General features: G+C 41.3%; 1 protein-coding gene across 1 annotated transcript in view; it reads right to left on the bottom strand.

Moving 5' to 3' along the window:
* The window catches only part of fmn2b (formin 2b), a 359,438-nt gene that overhangs the window by 305,559 nt on the left and 35,785 nt on the right, over positions 1-18,094 (bottom strand). Inside the window, 1 exon segment of the mRNA XM_055639562.1 lies at positions 13,570-13,631. Coding sequence (XP_055495537.1) covers positions 13,570-13,631 — 62 coding nt within the window.

The raw sequence follows: 18,094 nt of genomic DNA, 5'->3' as shown, positions 1-18,094 counted from the left end.
CTCCAGAGTACTTCCTCCATGGATCCTTCTCCATCTCAAGACCACGAACACAGCCACAGCCCCGCCGATGAGTATGTCCAAATAATCCAGCGAGTGAGAGAAATCCGGAGCAATGTTTGGAGCAACCGTATATCTGAGTACCTCTCCCAGTCTGAAGAAGGGTCTCGACCCAAAACGTCACCTATTTCCTTCTCTGCATAGATGCTGCCTCACCCGCTGATTTCCTCCAGCATTTTTGTCTACCTCTCTCATGCAAGTGATCTTTGTGGGATTTCCACAGACGACACAAATGAACAAGCACAGAGAAAACATCAAGGAGCAGTACACCATGGCAGCCAGCGGCAGCTCACCATTTATGCCATCATTATCTACTAAATAAAATGAATTGCGGACGACTAATTCACTCAAACAAATGCTAAATACTCGCATCCCATCTTCCACATCTCCTAACCCATCATGAAACAGATTAGCGCCCCAAATATCAGCCTCGCTAAAAAACAGAATACACTTACACATACCCCATTTCATACATTTCCTTTCTGCTTCCAACTAGGACTATTTCTTCTCTACCAAATCCACCTACTGCCTTGCTCTGCTGCTTCTGAAATCTGCTTTATGGCCCGATGCAAATTCTGTGCACGAATTCCTAGCTCACCAAATAGCGATGTGGTCAATTGCCCACTCTACAATTCAACCTCTACAATTCAAAAAATTGCTTTGGATAAGGGGCTCTTCACCATTCCACCCTCATTTTTAAACACAAGAAGAATAAATAAATAAATTTTTAATGCAGGGAAGAAATTAAGCCATTATTGGTGGTGGAAATCCAATGGATTGGGTTGAAAATGAACATTTCATAAGTTTTAGGAGCAGAATTAGATAATTCAGTCCATCAAGTCATTGAATCATGGCTGATCTATCCGTCTCTCTCCACTACCTCCACCCCATTCTCCTGCCTACACTCCATAACCCCTGACCCCCTAATTAATCAAGAATTTGTCAATATCCGCCTTAAGAGTATCCATTGACGGCCTTCACAGTCGTCTGTGACAATGAATTCCTACGGCTAAAGAAATTCCTCCTCATCTCCAATCTCAGGGTACATCCTGTTATTCTGAGGCTGTGCCCTCTGGTCCTAGACTCTCCAACTACAGGAACCATCCTATTCACACCACTCTATCAACACCTTTGATTATTCGGTAGGTTTCAATGAGATCCCCCTTCTCAATGCCACTAACATATCTGCTTCAACCAGGGGCGGAAAATCCGGGGGGGGGCAGAGGGGACACGTCCCCCCCATGTTTTGAGAGGTGGGGGACATCCCCCCCTTAGTTTTTGTGATTCCGATTTTAAAATCTCCTCTTTCCGCGAGGCAGTGGGGTTGGGACAGATGATCAAGGGCGCGATGATTGGTGGAGGGAGACGTGGCACAGACCTGCGCCTCATCCGCAGGCAGGATCGATCCTGGCCGGGTCTCCAGCGCTGTCCCGAGTGCCCCCCCCTCCCCACGGGTGGCTAGAGGGAGTCAGATGCGAACTGTACCCCCAGGCCCACAGCCAGCGCAGAGAAACAGCACTGAACCTAGCTAAACTCTGCTTGTCCCACCAGGTGAACATACAACCCTGGATGGGCTTGCGGGAAATATGGGCAGCGCGGAGAAGCAGCGCTGGTATCTTGTCAGTCCAGACAGGGCTGTAGTTAACCCGGTGAGACAGGCAGAGTTGAGCTGCATTTAGCGCTGGATTGAGCCTCCGAAGGGAAGGGGGGTGTGTGTGTGGTGTGTGTGTGTGTGGGTGTGTGGTGGTGGGGGGGTGTGTGTGTGTGTGTGTGTGTGTGTGTGTGTGTGTGTGTGTGTGTGTGTGTGTGTGTGTGTGTGTGTTGTTTGTGTGTGTGTCCCCGTCCCCTCCATGATTTAATAGCGAGTTCCGCTCTTGGCTTCAACCAACCACTAGCCCCGGCAGCATGCTCCGGGCTCTCACCATTCTGCATTCAAAAATGTGCCCCTGTGCCTTAAAGCTATGCCCTCTAGCATTTGATTTCTCCATCCTGGGGGAAAAAAAAGATTCAGACTGTGTATGCTATCTCTGCCTCTCATGGGGATCCTGACAAGAATCATTCCAGGGAACTATTGAAATACAACCCAAAAACAGGCCCGTTGGCCCACCTAGTCAGTGCCGACCAGTGATTCCTGTACACTGGCACTATTCTACACACTAGGGACTATTTACAATCTTTATCAAAACCAATTAACCAACAAACCTGTCCATCTTTGGAGTGTGGGAGGAAACCGGAGCATCCGGGGAAAGCCCATGCGAACACGGGGAGAATATACAAACTCCGTACAGACATCACCCATAATCAGGATCGAACCCGGGTCTCTGGCGCAGCAAACCCAATGGCAAGACTGAAATTGAATTGTTGTGGCACTATTGAAGGACCCAAATACCATTCATTTGGAGATATTTGTGCCAGTAAACAGTGCTCTCAAAGAGGTGTAAGACGATATCCACTTAAACACATGTATGTAACTTAAATAGACGTCAGGAAGGCAAATTAGTTTTTCTAAATTGTCCTGGCCCAGCAACTAAAATTTACCCCAAAAAATACCAGCAATGATTTGTCTGCATTACTCTGGCTCCCTCTTTTGGCATTTAACATCAGTCATTTCAATTCTGAACTACAACTAATACTCCCTCTGAATGCCAGCTCAAATGTCATGCATTTTGAAGTGTATAGTTTTGAGTCACTCAAAACCAGGATCAAACAATCTATGGCCTTTGAGTAGAAACACAGAACTGCAGATGCTGGTACAGGTCAGCCAGCATCTTTGGCGAAAAGGAATAGATAACATTTTGGGTCAAAACCCTTGTTCCTAGGCTAAGACAAACAGCAGAGGGACAAAGAAAGACAAAGAGAAGGAGTAACTCAGTGGGTCCAGACTGCATCGCTGGAGAACATGGATAGGCAACATTTTGGGTTGGGACCAGTCTTCAGACTTCGATACACACTTTGTACTGTGGTAAAGTACTAGATAGCTAGTTATCAACCTTGCCTGATTTCACCAAAAAGTGAAATCTGTAGCCCAACCTTTCTGACGAGTTAGTAGTTCATCGCTTTATATCAGTAAGGAGGTTTACAGGTGGATGCAACCAAGAGTTTTCAACTTTAAGTGGTAAAATAAAATACAATGCCATTCACCACCTCCAACCTGTACTCAAGAGCAAATGCTGATCAATATTGCTGTCTACTTTGCTGTCAGTTCCCATACTTCTCTGCGCTACAATGGGAAATCGGGTTACAAGGCAAACCACTTCTCAGCACTTGCAGTGAAGAATCTTTCATCTGAACCCACATTCGGTTTAGTTTAGAGATATATTGTGGAAACGGCCCCTTCAGCCCACCGAGTCAACACTGACCATCGATCACCCGTGCACGTTCTATCATACACACTAGGGACAATTTATAGAACCAAAACGGATAATACAGAAATGCGCGGGGAACAAGGATGCTGGAAATATAGGTGGTGGACCTGTACGATAAAATTATTCCTAAACTATTAAAAAATGAAGCAGTTAAGCCCTTAAACATCTAATAAGATGATAATCTGCCTTGGACACCAGCAGCAAGGAACGATAAGATCTGCAGACCTGTGTACAAAAAAAGCCTGACTCTTAATGGATTCAAACTCTTCCACTTAATGTCCCATTCTCAATCCTCTAAAATGAGCAATGTACCTCGTTCTACCTACCCTGTCCAACTTGAGTGCCATATCGCTACTGTCACCATCTTTCCTGAAGGTTGGCGCACACATTTTCAACAAGTTTAAAATATTCAATAGCTCAAATAGATATTGAGAAATTAAAACAAATATGTCAGTGATGTAGCTATTCTTTTACTTTCCATGTCCAGTTTAGGCATATTAGAGTCATAGAGTGACAGACACTTCAGCCCAACTTGCCCACACCGACCAACATGTCTCATCTACACTAGTCCCACTTGTATGTGTTTGCCCCATACCACTCTAAACCCGCCCTATCCATGTCTAATTGCTTCTTAAATGTTGCAATAGTCCCTGCCTCAACTACCACCTCTGGCAGCTCATTCCATACACCCACCACCCTGTGTGTGAAAAAGTTACCCCTCATATTCCTATAAAATCTTTCCCCCTTCATTTTAAACTTATGCTCTCTAGTTCTCAATTCCCCAACTCTGGGAAAGAGACTGTGGATCCAACTGATCCATTCCATTAACTCTACTTTCTCAAACTAAGTTCCTATCTGCCAACACTTCATCAATGAGCTAGACTCCTGGACCAATCTCATGGGCCATCTCTATTTGACCTTGTTGACTCTTTGATCAGTGATTCCTCACTCACAAATAAACCAGGCCATTTAAAGCTCTTACATAGAAACATAGAAAGTAGGTGCATGAGTAGGCCAATTGGCCCTTCAAGTCAGCACTGCCATTCAATATGATCATGGCTGATCATTAAAAATCAGTACCCTGTTCCTGCTTTTTACCCCAAATCCCTTAATTATGTTAACCACAAGAGCTAAATCTAATTCTCTCTTGAAAACATCCAGAGAATTGGCCTCCACTGCCTCATGTGGCAGAGAATTCCACAGATTCACAACTCTCTGGGTGAAAACATTTTTCGTCATGTCTTCAATGGCCTATCCCTTATTCTTAAACTGTGACCCCTGGTTCTGGACTAGCCCAACATTGGGAACATTTTTCCTGCATCTAGCCTGTCTAATCCCTTAAGAATTTGATATGTTTCTACAAGATTACCTCTCATCCTTCTAAATTCCAGTGAATAAAAGCCCAGTCGACCCAATCTTTCATCATATGTCAGTCCCGCCATCCCAGGGATTAACCTGGTGAACCTACACTGCACTCCCTCAATAGCTCACTCACTCTCTCTTGGAGGCCTCAAGATCACCTAGAAGAAAAACAGAGACTTGAGATACAGCGTTGAAACAGGCCCTTCGGACCATAGAGTCCGCGCTGACCAGCAATCACCCAGTACACTAGCACTATCCTCCATACTAGGGACAATTTATAATTTTTAGCAAAGCCAATTAACATACTAACCTGTATGTCTTTGGAGTGTGGGAGGAACCCGGAGCATCCGGAGAAAATCCACGGGGAGAATGTACAATCTTCATATAGGGTCAGGATCGAACCCAGGTCTTTGGAGCTATAATTCTACCACTGCGCCACTATATCGCCCAAGGTAGCAAAGTAATTAATTTGCTTATCATCAAAGCAATCAACATATTGACTGCCTACCTGCATCAGTACCATTTGAAAGCTCTGGCTTCTGCCCAACCCTACATTCTAATTTAACTGTCCTATTATTATGAGTGCCTACCCATGTCCCAATCAATTACTAAACATTTGAATATAATTTCCATGTCAATTCTAATTGCCATGCTATTCTAATTATTATTTCAATTTTAAGCGGAAAGGGTGCAGAGAAGATTTACAAGGATGTTGCCAGGACTCGAGGGCCTAGGCTATAGGGAGAGGTTGATCAGGTTTTGACTTTATTTTTTTGGAGCACAGGTGATCTTATAGAGATCATGAGAGGAATAGATAAGGTAAATGCAGAGTCTTTTACTCAGAGTAGGGGAATCAATAACTAGAGAACATTGGTTTAAGATGGGAGGGGAACGATTTAATTGGAATCCAAGCGGCAACTTTGTTTACACGAAGGGTGGTAGACATATGGAACAAACTGCCAGAGGATGTAGTTAAGGAAGGTACTCTTACAACATTTACAAGACATTTAGACAGGTACATGGTTAGGGAAGGTTTAGAAGGAAAAAGGCCCTTTGGCCCAACCTACCCTCGCTGACCAAGATGCCCCACCTGCACTAGTCCCACCTGCCTGTAAGATGGGGCATCTTGGTCAGCGGGGGCAGGTTGGGCCGAAGGGCCTTTTTTCATGCTGTATTGCTACGACTCTCAGTACGGGCCAGAATGAAATAAGTTAAAAAATAACTTATCAGGAATCAAATCTCCATTTATGCTATGTTATAATGTCCCTGTATTGCAGTATCATTTAGCATTCCACTTTTTATGAATAAATCTGGAGCACTAATCGAGGTATTACTGTATAGTTTATTTTCAAGAAACATAACTCAATAGCCTGCAGAGGGCGACATTGCACAACCTTACATGCATTTCAATGCCAATCGTTATGGTAACCACTTAATAACTACGCTGTGTCAAGGGTCTCCTATGCCAAGCCACTGGCACAAGGCATTTAATTTTTAAATATTTAAGATCTAATAACAAAAACCTTAACCCTCAATTACCTTCTCCGGCAGATCATTCCCTCTTTGTAAAAACAGTTACCCCTTAAGTTCCCATTAAATCTCCCTCTCACCTTCAACCCATGTCCTCTGGTTCTCGATTCCCCTACTCTAGTTAAAAGACCGGGCATTTACCCAATCTATTCCTCTTATGATTTTGAACACTTCTGATCACGACTCATCCTCCTACGCTCCAAAGAATAAAGTCCTAACCTGTTCAACCTCTCTCTATAGCTCAGGCCCTCGAGTCCCGGCAACATCCTCGTAAATCTTCTCTGTGCCATCTTTCCTATAATCTGGTGATCAAAACTGAACACAATACGCTAAACGTGACCTCACCAATGCCTTGCACAACTGTAACACAACCTCCCAACTTCTATACTTAATACACTGACTGATGAAGGCCAAAAGCCTTTTGGCCACCCCATCTACCCATGATGCCACTTTCAATGAATTGTGTACTTGCACTCCTAAATCCTTCTGCTTTACAATACTTCCCAGAGCCGTGCCATTCACTGTGTCAGTCCTGTGCATGTTAGGCTTCCCAAAATATAAGACCTCACATTTTACTGTGTTAAATTCCATTAAATTCCTCAGCCCATCTGCCTGACCGATCAAGATCCTGCGGCAATTTTTGAAAACTATCTTCATTATCTGCAAAACCACCCACGTTAGTGTCATCTGGAAACGTACTAATCACACCATATACATCCTCATGCAAATCATTGATGTAGATGACAAACAACAATGGGTTGCACTGGTCCCTGAGGCACACTACTAATCGCAATCATAAATATTTTTAATTAATCCTTGAAATGAAGTTCTCAGCTGGATGTTCAGCAGTGTATTCTCTATAATTACACCATTAACTCAATAGTAACAAAATAATCGCTTATTTTTCCTCACACAAATCATGTATATAATGGGTTAATGTTAACACAACTATCTCGCTGTAGTGAAAGAATTCCCATCACTATTTAATAAATTAATTGCTGCAATTAAAACATGCCAACTGACCTGATGGAGGTGTATACATTTAGAGGCATAGATGGGGTAGACAGTCAGAACCTTTTTCCCCCAGGATAGAAATTAAAGATTTTTACACATCAAGATATTAAACACCAGAACTCAAAATCTGTATACACTTTGGTACACTTTTGATTTAGCACTACTATTGTCTATTTATTTGTCTGCTTGTTTTTTTTTTAAATCTATACACTGAACTTTGTTGCTTATTATGGATTTTACAGCATCATGTTTACATATATGTGCTGCTGGCAAAAAAAAATGTTCAGTTTCACAACATATTGTGCTGGGACCCCAGCTATTTACAATATATATTAATGATCTGGATGAGGGAATTGAAGGCAATATCTCCAAGTTTGCGGATGACACTAAGCTGGGGGGCAGTGTTAGGTGTGAGGAGGATGCTAGGAGACTGCAAGGTGACTTGGATAGGCTGGGTGAGTGGGCAAATGTTTGGCAGATGCAGTTTAATGTGGATAAATGTGAGGTTATCCATTTTGGTGGCAAAAACGGGAAAGCAGATTATTATCTTAACGGTGGCCGATTGGGAAAGGGGGAGATGCAGCGAGACCTGGGTGACATGGTACGCCAGTCATTGAAGGTAGGCATGCAGGTGCAGCAGGCAGAAAAGAAAGCGAATGGTATGTTGGCTTTCATAGCAAGAGGATTTGAGTATAGGAGCAGGGAGGTTCTACTGCAGTTGTACAGGGTCTTGGTGAGACCACACCTGGAGTATTGCGTGCAGTTTTGGTCTCCAAATCTGAGGAAGGACATTATTGCCATAGAGGGAGTGCAGAGAAGGTTCACCAGACTGATTCCTGGGATGTCAGGACTGTCTTATGAAGAAAGACTGGATAGACTTGGTTTATACTCTCTAGAATTTAGGAGATTGAGAGGGGATCTTATAGAAACTTACAAAATTCTTAAGGGGTTGGACAGACTAGATGCAGGAAGATTGTTCCGATGTTGGGGAAGTCCAGGACAAGGGGTCACAGCTTAAGGATAAGGGGGAAATCCTTTAAAACCGAGATGAGGAGAACTTTTTTCACACAGAGAGTGGTGAATCTCTGGAACTCTCTGCCACAGAGGGTAGTTGAGGCCAGTTCATTGGCTATATTTAAGAGGGAGTTGATGTGGCCCTTGTGGCCAAGGGGATCAGAGGGTATGGAGAAAAGGCAGGTACGGGATACTGAGTTGGATGATCAGCCATGATCATATTAAATGGCGGTGCAGGTTCGAAGGGCCGAATGGCCTACTCCTGCACCTAATTTCTATGTTTCTATGTTTCTATATGACAATAAAACACCCTTGACTACATATTAGCCTAAGCATTGACACTCACATTTTATTGCTTGTGACCGTATACATGTCAAACTGTTCCCGTATACTAGCACCATCCTACACAAAATTTACACTTTTACTGAAGCCAATTAATTGACAAACATACATGTCCTTGGAAAGTAGGAGGAAACCGGAGCACCCAGAGAAAGCCCACATAAATCATGGGGAGAACGTACAAACTCAGTACAGACAGCACCTGGTATAGTCAGGATCAAACCTTTGTCTTTAGCGTTGTCAAGCAGCAACTCTATCGCTGTGCTACTGTGCTGCCCTTATTTAATTATTGTCACCATGACGGTTTTGCTCAATTTTCTATGAATTAACTTTAAATGCAAACGTTGAGAGGAATCTGATTAAAATAATTTTCAGCTTTTGACCCAGGCTTGTAAGATGTTCTGTTTCCTGCCACTACTGAGTGCTACTGCACATAAAAAGTAATTCCCCCAACAAAGATAGCGATTCCTTGCCCCAAATTTCTTTACACAGAGGCTTCACAAGGACCAGAATTTATTTTGGATCTTCACTGCCACCTATTGGTTTTCCTGTCCAATTTGTTTTGGGCGAAAAAAAGAGCCATGTCACTTGTTCAGGGCAGATTTGGGAGGAGATGGTGATTTAAGACTGTACTTTCAAACAATAACACATATAGCAATTTATAACAGAGACATTCCTTTTAACCGGGGGTTCAGTAACATAAGGGTTCAGTAGCATAAGGGTTCAGTAGCATAAGGGTTCAATGATTGGCCAAACAGAGGTTGGGATGAAAGAAAGACAATGAAGTAACTTAGCGGGTCAGACAGCATCTCTGGCGAAAGAGGATGGGTGACATTTTGGGTTGGGATACTTCAGATTAGGATCTATTGATCCACTGGCAAGACCTTAAATTCCTGCCCGTCTCAGAAATTAATGACTTGGATTCCAAACCTACCAATGCACTCAATTTTTAAACCTGCCCTGTAATAAAGATCATAACTGTTGGGTTGATAATGTCCATATCTAGCCAACATATGCTTGGAAATGTCATCACATGACTTTTACATGTCATCACATGACGGTATTGGCCTGACAATAAGCTGCTGTGAAATCAAACAGTACATAGACTTCGGATTTTCAGTAACTGTGGTCATAAAGTGTCCACATTATGTACACAGATATATAGTGCTGGAGTAACTCAGCAGGCCAGACAGAATCTTTGGAGAACATGGATAGGCAACTTTTCAGGTTGGTTGTCTTTAGGGTCCTGACCGAAAAAATCACTTATCTATGTTCTCCAGAGATGCTGCCTGACCTGTCGGGTTCCTCCAGCACTTGTGGGTTTTGTTTTGTTTTTTTAAGTAAACCAGCATTTTGAGTTCCTTGTCTGAAGATTATGAACACCACCTGCCAAGTTAGCCAAATTTCAATGCAAGGAGGGATGATTACAAGAATGGTATAAATTTACAGTTTTAATCTGGATTTAAGATTTTCATCTCTGTTCCTGAACTGTGAATCTTTGAGGCCAAACTTTATGCTATGTTACAGATTTTATTTTACAAAGGATTTGGCACTAAATTCAGAACCTCTGCAATGATCCCCCTTCACCCCCATCGATTCTTATCCTAGAGTAACCCGTCCTAGAGTTATTTGTCCAGGCTCATAAATCGTCAAAAAAAATTGCTTTGCTTATTCAGTCTGTTTTAAGCAGGAAAAGAACACTAAGTGCTGGATTAACTCAGCAAGTCAGGCAGCATCTCTGGAGAGCATAGATGGGGCTGCACAGTGGTACAACGGTAGAGCTGTTGCCTTAGTGCCAGACACCCGGGTTCAATACTGATGATGGGTGCTGTCCTTAGTTTGTATGTTCTCCCTATGGCCGCATGGGTTTTCTACGGGTACTCCGGTTTCCTCCCACACTCCAAAGGCGTACAAGTCTGTAGGTTAATTGGCTTCAGTAAAATGACAAATTATCCCAAGTGTGTTGGCTAGTGTTAGTGTACCAGGAGATCACTGATCGGTGCTGAAGGGCCTGTTTCTGCTCGGTATCTCGAAAGTCTAAAGATAGATGACATTTCGGGTTGAGACCCTATGACCAGCATTTGCAGTTCTTTGCTTCTATATTTTAAGCAGGTTCCCAAAGTTGCCCATTCATCTCAACTGCTGTCGCAAACTTAATTTATTTTCTCCTCCAGCTGCATATCTTTCATTGGCTCAACACTTTGACTTCACAAACATTACCTGAACAATATCCACATCAAGTCCTTTGAATTCTCTCACCCACCCCCAAGTTGTCAAACCACATGTTCAAATGATCTTCCAACCAAACAATAACGAACCACTGCTCTATTAAAACTGATTTGCCATAAATCATTGGTTCCTTTTCAATTCTTTTTATTCGAAATCCATCCCCAAGTCATTAAGCTTCATTCTGAAAGATTCCCTTTGTCAATAATTTGGGGCAGTACAGTGGAGCAGCATCAGAGACCCGGGTTTGATCCAGACCTTGGGTGGTGTCTATGTGGAGTTTGCACGTTCTCCCTGTGAACACGTGGGTTTCCTCCGGGTGCTTTAGTTTCCTCCCACCTCCCAGAGACATGGAAGTCTGTAGGTTAATTGGCCCCCTGTAAATTGACCTGAGTGTGCAGGGAGTTGATGAAGAAGTGGGATAACATAGACAAGCACAAACAAGTGATGAATTGTTGCCATGGGCTCGGTGGACAGAGTTTCCATGCTGTCTCTAAACTCAACTTTGATACTTTGTTGTTTCCATTTCCCCTCACACCTAATAGCTTCTTTGTGAGCACCGTTGCTCAAATTTGATGAGCTACGACTTATTTTTTAATATAAAATAATTACTTACTAGCATCACTCATGCAAGATACCCAGTACTGGCTATCTCCAAAGAGAGCTCAATGTTTTCCTATCATTTATATTCTGCAACTTCTGTGACAATACCTTAAGGCTCTGTTTTAGAATCCCTTACATAAACCTCCGCCTCTCCCTGTGGAGACAGAGTTACTGGGCATTATTAAAGCAAAGGTGATAATAGGTTATTCACAGGTGAGGACGTCAAAGATTATGGGGAGTTGCAGTTGAGAAAGAAAAATAGATCAGCGATGATCAAGTGTATAAAATCATGATCGGGTAGGCACACAGAGTTTCTTGCCCAGAGTAAGGGAATCATGTACCAGAGGACAAAGGTTTAAGGTTAAGGGGAAAAAATGTAATAAGAATCTGAGGGGTAACTTTTTCACACAAAGGGTAGTGGATGCATGGAACGAGCTGCCGGAGGAGGTAGTTGAGGCAGGGACTACAACGATCAAGAAACAATTAGACAGGTACATGGATAGGGCAGGTTTAATGGGATATGCAGGTGAGACGAGTGTAGATGGCGCATGTTGGGCCAAAGGGCCTGTTTCCACACTGTCTGACTAAGTGGCGGAGCAGAATCGATGAGCCTAATGGCCTCATTCTGCTCCTATCTTACAGTCTTGTATATACAATGACATAAATATCTCCTTTAAGCAATGCTGTCAGAGTAATCAGTTCTCTGCCCCCTATAGTTAAGGAAGTAGTTAAGAGGCAGGTGTACTTTTTACAGATAGTTAATTATTACATTTTAACTAAGCCAAGCACAAACCATGTTGGCCTTGTGACACTGCTGCACAACACTAGCATGAAATACAAACCATCCCCCTCCCTCAATGTTACTGCCAAGAATTATTTTATCACTTTCCCTCCTGCAGGCAGTAGAAATTAAATACAAAACAGAAACTCATTATTCTTCAAAATTACTACCTTTCTCAAAACTTTATAAACTATGACCACTTTACACTTTGATAATTTGGAATGCCCAAAGTTCAATGTTTTAAAGGTAATCCAAATAAATACACTTATCAGGCTTTAATATTATCACAATTGAAAGACAGGCTTGTGCAGCCTGTATAACTGCAGACTTTTTTCCTCACAGAGAGTGGTAAGTGTGGAATTTTCTGCATCAGAGGGCAGTGGAGGTAGGTTCTCTGGATGCGTTCAAGAGAGAGCTAGATAGGGCTCTTAAAAATAGCGGTCAGGGGTTATGGGGAGAAGACCGGAACGGGGTACTGATTGGGGATGATCAGCCATGATCACATTGAATGGCGGTGCTGGCTCAAAGGGTCGAATGGCCTACTCCTGCACCTATTGTCTATTGTCTCAATATTATTTGCATATTTATTTTCATTATTCCTAACAAAGTAACACTTGACCTCTTTCGAGTTAATACGTTAGCATTTTTTCTACAATTTTTGAAACCTGTTCATACTATAATCATTCCTTTGGTTTAGTTTATTATTGTCACACATACTGAGGTACAGTGAAAAGCTCTTTTGCGATCGAGTCAGCAAAAAGAGTATACACGATTATAACCAAACCATCCATGGTGTACGGATATAGGTTAAGGGATGGCTTGGTTGTAATCAAGTACGGTATATAGTCTTTTCATTGACTTGATAGTCGGCAACAACTGAGCTTTTATAGAGACTTAAGCCCGTCTTTCAAATGTAATAATGGATCCACCTTTCCTTGATCATCATTGCTGGCTTTGATCTTTTTTGCATAGCTTTCATTCATTTGTTCAATATACCTTTTCATATCTCTCAGTTCCCTCTCCCCTGACTATGTCTGAAGAAAGTTCATGACCCGAAATGTCGCAATTCCTTTTTTTCCCCCCCAGAGATGCTGCCTGAACCACTGGGTTACTCCAGCATTTTGTGTCTATCTTTGTAATAATATGAAAGCCTGTTAAGCGTATTCACATTGCGATTAAAACAAAGAGATCTTTAGGGCTTTCCAAGTAAGGGTACAACGATTAGTGCAAAATAAAGTCACTAAATTCAGTTAAATTCAATTAAAAGCTGTAGCTTACTTGCACTGTGTGCAGTTCTTCTTTCTGTATCCTTTTCAGACTGAGAATAGCATCACGATTCTCTGCAACAAGAAAACAGCAGGCCCAAGTCACTACAATCAAAGCATTGATTTTCATTCAGTGGATTAGTTTGCGGATTTCTTTCCTCAGTTCCAATAAAAGTTCCCTTCACCAACAACAAACATGGTAAAGGAGAAGCAAGACATCCAGAGGAACAAACGCTCAATTGCTTTCAGCAAATCCATCAAATGTTATGCTCTAGCACTCCTCCAAAGAGCGGAAACGTCAAAAAGAAAACCGGCAGGGGACAAGTTACTGGCTGATTCAACTTGACTACACAAACATACAGTAGTCTTTTTTAAATGATGTTACTTCAAAATAACAGCATATATTAGGAAAATTAGATCACGGATTTGCTTTCACTCAACCGTTACATACCTAGGGCATTGAAACACTGTGGAAAAAAATGCTGCAATCAAAGGTGAAAATAGAAAACACTCCAGGTCAGACAGCATCTGTGGAAATAGTTAATGCTTGGAGCCAAATACTCTAATAATGGCATGCTGAGTGTTTGCAGTATTTGCTAAACCCAGGAAGTTGTTTGAAGGTGATTTGTTCTGTAGATGACTTAACTGCTGTTATTGAATTTTTTTTAAAATATCATGACTATATTTGCAATTCAGAGTGTCAATAAAAGCTATACAAAATCATCGAGCTCATTGTACCTTAAATGTGTGAATGCACCTTGATCTAAAAGCCATGGTCATTCACATGCTAAAATATTATGCAACTTTGACACATTTCAACCAAATCAATAACATGTAAATAACTCGAACCCAGTCAAACTTCAGAAAGCACAGATATGCTTCAGGTTACAATGATGCATGGTCACAACTTGCCTTTGGTCTTCCTTTGCTAAAACATCCTTCCTTTCCCACCTTTGTTCTAACACAATACAGAATTCTTCACTCCATCAAATCCCAGAATGGAGGGGTGTCTCAGATCTGTGGGCTCCCTTCTGAAGAATTTGCTTTGGCATTTTCTCTTGTCCATTTATAAAATGATGTAACCATAGCAGCCAACTGGCAGACAGCTCGGGAGTTGTGTTCAGCCTTTGAAACACTGCAATTGGCACTCTGCCTGGGATTTGCTACACGTTTCACAGGAGATTTAAATTACTGTGGATTCGAGTCAGAGTCATACAGTGTAAAAACAGGCCCTTTGGCCCAACTTGCCCACGCTGACCAACAAGCCCTATCTACACTAACCCCACATGCCTGCGTTTGGCCCACATCCTTCTAAACCAAATATGAATGTTGAAGGCTTCTCTGCAGGCATCTAATTCAAATGCAGATACTATTCCCTGCAGTGTGACTCATTCAAAGCAACACATGCCAAAAGTTGCGTAGGAAGGAACTGCAGGTGTTGGGTTTACACGGAAGATAGACACAAAATGCTGGAGTAACTCAGTGCATCAGGCAGCATCTCTGGAGAAAAAGAATAGGTGATGTTTTGGATCGAGACTCTTCAGACTGAGTGTTAGGGGAGACGGAAACTGGAGATATGAAAAGGTACAAAGAATAAATTAATGAAAGATATGAAAAAACAAATCAAAGCCAGCAAAAGAGATCAAGGAAAGGTGGAGCCGACAATGGTCCATAGTTGGTTTAGAAAAGGAAATAACAAGTGGATACAAAGAGTGAAACCAGTAGGATGACTAGGGTGGGATGGAGACAAAGGGAGTGCAAGGGTTACTTGAAATTAGAGAAATCTAAAACATGGTTGGTATATCCTTTTTTGCGGAGTTTTGTGTTACAATAGAGCGACTGATTTTCCTTTTTTTTCCTTTCTTTCTAGGGTCTTAATTATTTTCTTTGCTACCTTCTCTAATTCCTTCCCTAAGGGGTTCTTTTCTCCCAACACTTTCCTGCACCTTCAAGATTCTTGCTTACTTTTCTTACTTCTTTTATTTCTTTCTCTTTTAAAGCTCAAAAAATGAAGTGGTACAACATAATGTAATAAGATATATGCGATGTATTAATGTGATTTACTGTACTGCTAATAAAAATAAAATAAAAAATAAAAATAAAAAGAAATTAGAGAAATCAATATTCATACCACTGGATTGTAAGCTGCCCAAGCGAAATAAGAGGTGCTGTTCCTCCAATTTGTATTTGGTAAAAGCTGACAGCTTATGCAGAGGAGGAGTTTGAATCCCAAGGGCAACTTTGGGCAAATTATTTCAATCTTCTAGCCTGTCCTTATACCTCCTTCCTCACCTCCATCCAGGGACAAAGAAAGTCCTTCCAGGTGAGGCAAAGTTTCAGGTGCACCTCCTCTTAATGAATCTGGTGTCCCGATGTGGTCTCCTGTACATCAATGAGACCAAGCGTAGATACAGCAACTGTTTTGTCTGTCACATCTTCTGGCCTTTGTCCCCCCCATCACCTGACGTGCTTTGTCCTGCTTCTCCTTGGTTTTCCTCCAACCACACTACTCAACAATCATTCTGAAGGATCCCGACGTAAAACCTCACCGATCCATGTTCTCCAGAGCTGTTGCCTGACCCACCGACTTACTCCAGCACTTTGTGTTCTTTTGAGTAAGTCAGTATCTGCAGCTCATTGTTTTTCCTGCTCCATCTTTCAGATGCTTCATAACAATGCAAAAACTAAAATCATAATAGGAATGTAAATCATCCGATTTTGAGTGAAAATAATTGCTGACAACTCAGTGGTTCGACAAGAGCCACTGAAGAAGTAAACAAAACTCTGATGCCCATCATTTGGCAAGAATCTGAGGGACAGCTTTTTATTAATTTATAATACACATAAAGGGTGGTGTAGTGGCAGATTTATATATCATTCAAGAGATCACTCCCTCTAGCCGCTAAATGGGCTGCATGGTTAAGGAGATTATCGTTATACGCATGCAAGTTCTCCGTCAGAGACCTTCAGAGCTTCTTCACAGATAAGTCTCCCAAAACAGTCTTTTGATGAATAAATGATTTATTGGTGATGAAAAACAAGATACATCCAAACTTCTTCCGACTCGTTACTATAATCTTCATCAAACTCCAGTTTATCAATTTTTTCTTTTTTTTTTTTTTTTTTTTTTTTTTGAAAATATTTTTTATTGGAGATAGGTACATAACCTATTACATCATTACTGTCTTACATTTTTAAATTGATAATATTGTCAGTTATTATTACATTGTCTCCAATACTTTTTGCCTTTTTCTTCATTTTTTTAAACTAGATAGAACTAAAGAGATAGATGAAGTAAAGGAAGAAAAGAAAGGAAAGAAAAAAAAAAAAAACAAAAAAAAAAAAACAAAAAAAAAAAAAAAAAAAAAAAAGGGGGAAAGAGATAGTTAAAGAAGAATGGAAAAATGTATTAAAATAAAAAACATCGTTCGAGATATGTTCGTACATTTCAGAGTGTAGCATTTCATCCAATCTTTAGCCCGAGTGCTAGTCAGGTTCCTGTGCTGAACTATTCTGACCCTTTAAGTAATCAATAAAAGGAGACCATGTTCCAACGAATAATTCCTGTTTGTCCAACAGGGAAAATCTGATTCTTTCCACGTTTAAGGTCTCCGTCATTTCTATAATCCACATTTTGATTGTGGGGGCCGTAGGGCCTTTCCAAAATTGTCAATTGGAAAAGACAGAATTTAAACATTAGAAAAAACTCCTCGTGTCTCCGTTTCACTTTGCATGGTCAAAGTGTAAACCTTCTCCATGCTGGTCTAAAACCAAACTAAAAACTAAGCTTCTGCGCAAGAAATTTAGCTCCAAACACGTCCAAAAATATGTTATAAATCCCAACCACAATATAACGGGCAGTCTAAACGTTAAAGTTTATTAAAATATATATATATGAATACCCAGAGGAGATAGTTGAGCCAGGTGCGATGGCAATGTTTAAAAAAATATTGTACATGGATAGGACAGGTTTAAAACAATATGGGCCAAACACAGACTGGTGGGACAAGTGTAGATGGGACATGTTGGTCGATGTGGGCAAGTTGGGTGGAAGGTCACGTTTCCACTCTATGCCTATGAATGACTCTTTATCACATTTCATATTCCCTTACACCATAAAAAGGAGCCAATTAGGCTTTGTGCACAATAAAATGTGATCCCATTGTATTTCTTCTGACTGTTTAACCTGTGACTGGGATACATATAGCAAGCTACATAATTGGATAGTATTAATTGTAATTGGACTACTGCCATTACTACTCTTACACTTATTTAAAACAACTAGTTTTGTTCTGTCTTTTCCATCTGGCAGTGAGATGGGCAAATATGTGCATGGAAAGAACTTGCAAAGCTGTTTTCAGTACCTACCCTCTATTTTCTCTGCAGGCATGAATGCATGAAACAAGAAAAAAAAAACAAGAATTTCAGATATCAGAATAGTCTTCAAAAATAAAAACAATCCTGAAATTCAAGTAGAGAACAACAGTTCATCTCTTAGAACACATCAGGAACAAGATGTTCATAGCTTAGAACAATTT

The sequence above is a fragment of the Leucoraja erinacea genome, chromosome 8 (assembly GCF_028641065.1).
Source record: "Leucoraja erinacea ecotype New England chromosome 8, Leri_hhj_1, whole genome shotgun sequence".
Classification (NCBI taxonomy): domain Eukaryota; kingdom Metazoa; phylum Chordata; class Chondrichthyes; order Rajiformes; family Rajidae; genus Leucoraja; species Leucoraja erinaceus.
This window is presented reverse-complemented; position numbering and strand designations above follow the sequence as displayed.